At 36.7% G+C, this 9,612-nt stretch overlaps 1 protein-coding gene across 1 annotated transcript in view; it reads right to left on the bottom strand.

The window, feature by feature from the left end:
- Positions 1–6,174: 6,174 nt before the first annotated feature.
- USP12 (ubiquitin specific peptidase 12) overlaps positions 6,175–9,612 on the bottom strand; it is a 32,763-nt gene continuing 29,325 nt past the window's right edge. The window contains 1 exon segment of the mRNA XM_019474847.1: positions 6,175–8,066. Within this exon segment, the coding sequence (XP_019330392.1) occupies positions 7,965–8,066 (102 nt within the window). The 3' untranslated portion in view covers positions 6,175–7,964.

Genomic DNA, 9,612 nt, shown 5'->3' with positions numbered 1-9,612 from the left:
TGATGCCCCATCCCTGGAAACATTCAAGGTCAGGTTGGACGGGGCTCTGAGCAACCTGATCTAGTTGAAGATGTCCCTGCCCACGGCAGGGGGGTTGGGCTAGATGACCTTTAGAGGTCCCTTCCAACCCAAACTATTCTATGATTCTGCTATCATGGGTACGTTCTTTATGGAAGTCTTCTGTTGAATGAACAGCTGTGACTTCTGATGTATGTAGACGTATCTGACATACAGCATAAACACTAGCAGATGCCATTTTTTGGACATGCAGGCTCATAGTGCAGGCTGATAATCTGTGTAGTATAGACTGTTCCTATCAGCCTGCACAAACAGCTTTTTCTTTCTTTTTTTTCTTCCAGTCTGGTAGAATGGTCATTGTTTTTAGAAGATTTCAAGGCTCTGGGGCTTTTTTTCATCTCACTCTAATCCTTAATAAGCTTTCAGTATGCTAGTTAGTTTTATTTTTAAAAGTTACCAAATTTGGCCAAAAGCAGTGTTTCAGTGCTTCATATTCTTTAACAATTACTATTATTCACTGAAGCACTAAGTTATCATGCAGTGTATTTTTTTTAAATGCCCAAGTGATTTTTTAACCTTTTTTCCCCCAAATATATATTATCTTGCACACAATGCGATAATGAAGAAAGGCAAAAGACAGCTTAGGAACTATAGTCACTTTTGTATCGTTTCTCCTCTGGTGAATTATGAATTTTTCTATATGTAATATATAGAAAAAAAAGAGGCTAGTCGGTGTTGCGATATATGTGTGGAACATACTTCTTGATCTCAACCTGTAGTCCCTCCCCCTAATACTTTGCAATTCAGAAAAAGTTACCAGAATTTTATCACGCAAAAAAAAGTGAGTGAATACATAGCTTATACGTATCAAAACTGTATCTTCAAAATGGTCTCCCTTTTATCCAAAAACAGGGAATGAAAAGGAGCACTGGCCAACCTCAGAGCCTTGCATATGCTTAGCAAGTACAGTCCTGCTAAACGCACTTTTTCTCTAGATATTCGCTGAAGGTTCTTGGTGGCTGCTCTGCAAAATTTGGGTCCTGCTAGAATACATTGGGATTAGCAAACACAGTGACACCTCCTTGGTATCTAGCTCCTAACGGGTCTTAACAGAACCTGTTACTCATTCTGACAGATCCCTGTGTAGCATTGCCATGCCTCCACACTGAACTAAGCAAACTCAGAAATAATCTGTAGGGTATCTTCTGTAAAACAAATGTTTCCTTTTTCAAATACATGTCTAGTCGTGCAACAATCTTAGGGAGAAACGTTGAATGCCTTTCAGAGTCTCCTTAAAAAGAGGAAGAAAGGGATACATCAAGGTTGTATTTGTTCAATCCCATGACTCCAAAAAAGTGTTTTTGATGTTGAAGAGTACTTTCACCAGAGAGGCATGAGGATTAGAAGACAAAAAGCTCCAGATATTTTCAGTGCAAAAGTCTTAAACGTTGATCTCATCTTTGAAACGCAGCTCAGTAATTTAGCAAACATTGCCTGTAGCTGCGTATCAGCAGTCTTCCTTGATATGAAAGATGCAGAGAGAAGACTGACGTGACATAACATTAGGATAATCAGCTTCTAGAAACACTAATAAATGTGCACGCATGAAAGTATGTAACTCGAGCTGAATGTCGTTAGCACATCTCATGAGAGCTGATTAAAGCAGCCATTACAATAAAGCAACATTTAGTGAAATAGAGTTGAAATAACGTAATATATACACTGCTCTGAGCTGTGATCATAACACAAGCATATCAACTTGTGTTATGACGTGATGACATTCAAATTCTGAACAGCCGACACTTGACAGCAGTCAGATTTTCAGGCATCCATGGATATTGAATCACTTAACAATATAGCATGCTAATAAAATATTTGGAGATCTTCAATTTTTTTCTAAGTTAAAATCAGTAACAGAAAATACAGAAATGAATCCTAGCGAATAGCTGAAAATGCTTCGTAGATCAGACCATTAAAAGATTATATTCCATTTGATTGACATATATGCATAAATTGTTTCTGGAGGAGCACTCATTAATACAATCATATCAACCTAAAAAATTTGTGTACAGATGGAAATTTCAAAGATAGGCTTAAATAGCAAATTAAACACACGCACAAAGGCATGACTCCCCAAGAAGCAACAAAAGCCTAGCATGGCAGGATGTTTTGAGCACCCCCTAAATTCTCCAAACACCAGAAACCTGCATTAAATGTAATATTTTGTCTTTTTGGGAAATGCTGCTTTTATATCTAGTGTATTAGTAAATAACTGTAAAGCTACTTCTCCCTATTCTCTGACAGATCCTGCTGTGCGTTTTGTCTCCTGGAATACATAACCTACGGAATGCAGATCAAGGACACGACTGATGATCCTTCTGTAATTACAAGCTCCCTAATGCTGCCGACACGAGTTCTATACAAAGAGCTAGGTAGAAAGTACATTACCCTCTTCTGAGCCCTTACAATCTCTTACGCAGGCAGCAATCACAAGCTATTAGAGGGAAAGAAAGAATATAATTTATTCGTACTTTTGGGAAGAAACTGGAAGATGTTACTCAGTTCATTTCAAAACTGATGATGCCTGCAAACAATCCTCCTTATATATCCAACACATTCTTACACAAGTGTCCCCAAAGGGATTCATCAACTGTAACAGCAGATTCTTAGGTTTAGCCTAAAAATTAACTCACTTAAGAAAAAAAAAAAAATGGTAAGAGGCAGACAAATCTGCAGACATTTTTGAATATAGACCAAAGAAAGTTTATTTCTGCCTCACCACACTCTATCATCAAGACTGGAAACGACAGATTCCAGAGACCCCTGTATTTAAAAGATGAAGCCTGTGTTTGTTTGCGTGGTGGTTGACTTGCATAGTTCATTTATAACAATCAATCAGTCGCAAAGCTGCTGCAAAATGAACAACCCTTGAATACAGATTATGCAGAATATTAATTTCAGTAATAATTGAGTACTTGGAGGCTTGCATGCAAAGAGGCTAATGTATTATACATCTCACGTTACGCTGCGAGAGGTTAGAGGACTTTGAAGCCTTACAAGACAGAAACCGTAAATGTGCATATGGCATTATCAAGAGGGAAAACAAAGACTGAATTTCTAAGACACACAAAGTTAAGATCAACCCAGACAAACGTGGGGGGAAAAGTGGACAGCTTACACTGTAAAGCCACTCTTTGAAAGCAAACAAACCGTATCTAGATTATTTAAACTTTCAGTAAAAAGTCACAAAATTATCTGCAATGTAGTATTAACATGTACTGAAATGAAGTTTTCTCCTCTTACGGATAAAGGTAACTGAAAAGATGCATGTACTGATGGTTTAATCTATGAATACATCTAAAGGGACGACACGCTAGTTTCAAATAACTGTTCTCAGGCAACTTAAAAAAACCAAACAAACCAGAAACAGGGAAAAAACCAAAAAAAACATAAAACCAACCCACCACCCAACCCTTTTTGGCATCCTCAGTTGCTGACGCATTTTCAACACTTTCTAAAAGTTCCCACTCTCAGTCTTTCAGCCCAAGCTGAATTCTGTTGTTGAACAAAGTCAGCAGTTAAACAGAAAAAAAGATGTCACCTCATCATGTCTATAAGTAGACAAAGCTTTGTGTATAAAAGAATTCGTCCCTGTTCTTCTATAATCCATGTTGTGGAGGTATACTATACTAAGGGACAACTACTAATTTTGAATGAACAGTTACGAAGAAAGTCATGAGGATCTGTTTACGACATTAACTGTACACGGTTAAGATTTTTCTGGTAAGGGCAGTTGGAAATTTCTGTAGAAAAAGGTAAGAAGAAACAAAGCTGAGTAAGTTCTGGTAAATGAAGACTGAAGATTTCACATATCAAAATTTCTTCTAGTTACAAGGATGAGCTTAATAATAAGTCTATACATAATCATCTTAAACCTACAGCTGAGAGACCGGACCAAATAGCACAAGATAAAGTTCCTTTAATTTTAATAAGGGAATTATGAAAGTAACTAGAGGCCTCAGATACTTCAGGTTTTAAACTTTACAAACATCACCACAAAAAAGGAACCAAGCAATACAGACTTTCATCTGCATATGATGCAAATAGTGCATATGCAACAGTGCTTGTGGAAACACCAAGACAGACACGGGGAACAAGCCAGGATGTCCTGTCTGGCTTCAAGCTGCTGCTCCAGAAGGATGCAGATCTTCTGTGCTTCTTGTGTTATACCTGCCAGTCCTGTGCAGATGTCAAAGGGTATGGCAGAAGATCCGAAGTGGCATCAAATCCCTATGTGCTAACATCTGAATGTCGCCTAAAGATATGCAATCTGATTTATGACAAACTTCTGAAAACACAATTCAATTTAACCATTCACACACGTACCCGAACACCTAAAAGTCACTATTTTCATGCAGTTAAAGGCTATGGATGTGGGCGTCACAACAACGAATATGGCAGGGTATGAACTGTTTGTAAAACTGTAAGTAGGTATATTCACTACAAACAGTAGCGTATACTCCAAGTGAAGAATGACTTGATACCAAATCATACGTGGATATTGTAACCAGATGCATCTTTTTCTTCTGATGCTGGACTCCCGTTCTTTGGTCAGTCTCTCGCTTGTGTTAGTGCTGTAAACACTCCTATTTTTCTTTCCTTCTGTTTTCCCTCCCACAAGGTGGTGATCCAAGAAATCCCTTGGGTGACTCGGCTGCATATTTTATAGCAAGGTACAGATTTTTTTGAGGAAATGAAAGTCAAGAAAGAACAGTATTTCAAAACACTCCCTTCTCCTCTACCTCAGAAACCAACAGCCTACTTAAAAACTAATTCTAGAGAAGTACACCACCAAAAAATATGGCTGCCACCAAACTATTTTCATAACAACATATCTAGAAAGATATATAATGCAGTGTATTTAAACACACTTCTCCCTCCATGGCTCAGGGCTTCAGTTAGCTTCATACAGGAAATTCCTGATACTTTTTAGGTTTGAAAACACTGAAAAGCACAAAAGGCAGCTGACTGACCGTTCGGGCTCCACAAAGGATACAGTACTTACCTTTAGAGAACATACTTTATTTAATAGAAGTCTTTTTGCTCCAATATACAAAATAGGAGACTGTAGCCCCAATTAACATTTACATAGTTACACAGCAAATAATTTCCACCATTTACAACAACTGACGACTTTCCCACACTCCCCACTGTATTACAGCCAAGAAAAAATCCTATAATGTTTTACATACCAATCAGTTATATTTTATACTTCCCTGCCTCTTTTCTTTTTTTTTAAGTTGCAGTTTCTGATATCAGTTTAATTAGGAACTTACAATTATATCAGCTGCACTAAAATAAAAATGAAATATATAATTTGGAATACTATCTCAAAAACCCTATACAAAATAAAAGTCAGTATCTTATAAAAATACATTGCAGGAGTAAAACCAGTGATACAACAAAAATGTTTTAAATTTTGTTAGGAAATAAAATTTTAGCAACTAGCCTCTGCTTTTAACTACACGGAACTTACAATTATATCAGCTGCACTAAAATAAAAATGAAATATATAATTTGGAATACTATCTCAAAAACCCTATACAAAATAAAAGTCAGTATCTTATAAAAATACATTGCAGGAGTAAAACCAGTGATACAACAAAAATGTTTTAAATTTTGTTAGGAAATAAAATTTTAGCAACTAGCCTCTGCTTTTAACTACACCCAAAAGAAAAAAAGAAAAAAAAAAAAAAGACCAAACATTTTCAATTAGCAAAAACTAATGTGACAGCTCTTTTACAATACTGTACCTTTAGTATGCAAAGGACTTCGAAAAAAAAAAAAAGAAAAAAAAAAAAATACCAAACATTTTCAATTAGCAAAAACTAATGTGACAGCTCTTTTACAATACTGTACCTTTAGTATGCAAAGGACTTCGTCCTTCTAATGTGCACCATTATCCAACTGATTCACCCCTTAACCCTTTTCCTGCTGAAAGCTGAAAAAGGGTTTTAAAATTATTTGAATCCTTCAAGAAAAATCCAATCACATTTTCTGCATCTCCAACAATATTTAAGCTTTACTTTACAATGCTGGTAGTTTAATCATGATACATAATTTTCTATAAAAGAACTCTAGCCAAACCAAGGCTTTAGAAACTTTGCATTTTACAAAAGGAATTTGTTACAGTATGACAGTTGCTAAATAGCCCAATTTATTGAGTGACCCTGTTAAAGACTTGTTCAACTGAGTGAATAGGTGAAGTCATTTCCTGAGCTAAAAGATACAGGTAAGTAAATAGTTATAGCAGCAGACAGGAGACATTCTTTTTAAAAGTTGTAACAGTATCAATAAAATAACCTTAGAAAATTGCAATAATGTAAAAGTCACTAGCTGAAGAGGGAGCGACAAGGACATCCAAGACCTGATTGCCAGAATCTGGAATGCACATCCCATGACTTTCCAGAAATTACATTCAGCCACTGTCAAACAACGTACTGGTAAGTGGAAGAATGTCAAATCACAATAGTTCACATTTCTTACAGATCAGGTGTTTTGTCAAGATTTAATTCTTAATGCTGTTTCATAAACCTAAAGCAAGGTAAACTGCTTAGTTTCAGAAATTTTCACCCTACAGGAGTTAAGTATTACTACTTTTAAAGGAATGTGGTATCTTCAGTCTCATGAAATTCCAAGCCTATTTCTTTTTATTACTCAGACATAATTTATACTTGAGACCTTGAGTGGTTTTTAAGACAGTCACCCATGCCGTTGGGAACAGAATTGGATCCATTTTTAGGAGAGGGAATAATATTCTGAAAATGGTTTACTTTGATCCAAATCATTCTAATTTGCTTAGAGCATGAAACATTAACAAATTATTAAAGAACTATAAAGACCATTATACCACCACTGCACCATCATTTTCTTACGATATGCATTCTTAAAGTCTTCTATGTAATAGTTTGATCACTTTTTTCCACTCATTAATGGAAAGAGGATATTCTAATTTAATTAAATAAAGAACCTCACTTAGATACCAGTTCCTCCAGAAGGAAACCTCTCTTCTGTGTTACTCATTTTTTACAGACATTGTAGGCATTGTTTTTAGAATTTATATTGGCTCTTCTTTAACATTTAAACATAATTAGTTTTAATTCAAATTAAAATATAAAATTTCCAATACTTGTTAGAATAAAGGACAATACACAAGATCCTAAGTTACAATAATTTATAAATAAAAATAAACTATTACAAACCAAATCTTTCCCCATACGGAGATTAAAAGCCATAATCTTGACTGATTGTTCCCGATCATACATTATAAATAACGTAAGCTTCTTCAGAGAAGCAAAACATACTTGCCTCCCCGACACCAGTTTATATCTTCAGTTAAACTACTACCATCAAGAAGGCAATTGTGTTGGGCCCAGATATATCTTCTTGCTTACATGTTAACCCTCCCAACCTCATTCTTTTAAACTTAAGCACAGGAAACTAAGTTCTCAAAGAGTCCTTTACCTTTTATACACGAAGTCTGTATAAAATACAGATTTCTAATGCTCCTATTGCACCAATCTGGCAGTGCAGTTAGAACCTGATTCAAATTCCACTGAAGTCCATGAAAGGTTCTCCAGTGACCTTAATGGGCTTTGAATTAGGACCATAGAGATAGTATTACCTAACGGAAAGCTCCTGCAAGAGTGGCTGGTATCTCTCTTTTTGCTTATGGGATGCAGTGGAGATGTGTAGTCAGCATGATACCTGAGCAAATAAAATGAAAACGATACAAAGGTTTTAAGAATCCCAAACTCTTGGCTTAGTTGTGTGCAAACTGTGCTACCGCCCCTGGAGCTCCCTGCTTTCCTTTTTTTCAGTGCTTGCTCCATTCCAAGATAGAGAAGATGTGAGGCATAAAAATCTCTCTTCACTACAGTTCCCCCTCAATCCCGAGACTGATAGAAGAGGATGTAACCAGACTCAGAGTTCTTTGAGATGTCTGATGTCAACCCGTAGAATTCTTCAATAGCTTGTGCATCAATTTTCTGTATGTAAAAACCCAAAAATTTAAAGTAAGAATATCTTGCGTAACATATACATGGCATTAAGTTCCACTCTAAAAACTATTGTTAAACAAAAATAACTCACATCATTACATAAAGTAATAAAATCCAAATAGTTTTTAAACTTGTTATGTTTTGGTTTCCCCTCTGCCATCAACTACACAGAGGGTAGCGGATATATACATTTTATATATAAATTTTTAAGTATTAAGTGAACCTACTATGAGTGCAACCTTACGTGCATTGCTTGTGTGAATTTCATACAGAAAAGTTTTAAAGACAACAATATCCCATTGAGACTTTAAATTCAACATGAAGAATGCAAGTACAGACTATTATTTCTAAATCTAAGCCGTGTAAACCAATCAAGTGCAGAGAAGGATAAGGAGAAGGCAGAGAATGAAGGCTAACTTTTTCTACGTGTTTGCCTGTGATCCTGTTAGCTTGGAAAGCCTCCTATAACCAAGATTTTTGTGGAAAGATGCAAAACTTCTGCTAAGAAGATGAAAAGAGTATTGTCTGGTTTTCGTTGTCATCGTTTTCAGCTACAAAAGAAACTGAAAGCAAGCTCTCTTGCCACATTTTAAATCAAGGGCAATGGGCTACAAACAACAAAAAGGTGGAAAGATAAATTTTCCTTCACTTAGGCAGATTTTATTTAATCTCATTCCCATTATTTGGAATAAAACCTCTCTCAGGAAGGAGTGAGCCATTCCAACTTGGTGAACCATGGGCCTAAATGTCAATGAGATGTTTTAGATCTAAGAACAAAAAGATTCTTTCCTTCCTCTTTAGAAGAGATAAGAGAAAAAAAAAATACATTACTGCCAGGTGTTACTGCTTTGGAACTGGAGAGATTGTCCCTGATGTTTGTGAAATGATATGAGATCTACTACAGCTCTCTCTCTTTTCCCTGGAGGAACGTGACCTTTTGACCCTATCGAGACATTTCCATTTACTGTGTATCTTGATAAGTCACAGAGACAATTCTTTTACTTTCCCAATAGCTCTGCATATTTCCATGTTTGTCATTTCCTGTGTGAAAAACTGTCCATAATGTGGCTTGGAGAGAAGAACTCTTCAATACTTTTGACTCGTCCTGCCAATTAACAATGTAAGTCTGTGCTGGTTTTGGCTGGGATAGAGCTAATTTTCTTCACAGTAGCTAGTAGGGGGCCATGTTTTGGATTTGTGCTGGAAACAGGCTGATAACAACAGGGATGTTTTCGTTACTGCTGAGCAGTGCTTACACAGAGTCAAGGCCTTTGCTGCTCCTCACACCACCCCACCAGCGAGTAGGCTGGGGGTGCACAAGAAGGTGGGAGGGGACACAGCTGGGACAGCTGACCCCAACTGACCAAAGGGATATTCCACACCATATGATGTCACACTCAGCATATAAAGCCAGGGGAAGAAGAAGGAAGGGGGGGACATTTGGAGTTATGGCATTTGTCTTCCCAAGTACCCGTTACGCGTGATGGAGCCCTGCTTTCCTGGAGATGGCTGAACACCTGCCTGCCGATGGGAA

This window comes from Aptenodytes forsteri, unplaced genomic scaffold (assembly GCF_000699145.1).
Source record: "Aptenodytes forsteri isolate BGI_AS27 unplaced genomic scaffold, ASM69914v1 Scaffold155, whole genome shotgun sequence".
Classification (NCBI taxonomy): Eukaryota; Metazoa; Chordata; class Aves; order Sphenisciformes; family Spheniscidae; genus Aptenodytes; species Aptenodytes forsteri.
This window is presented reverse-complemented; position numbering and strand designations above follow the sequence as displayed.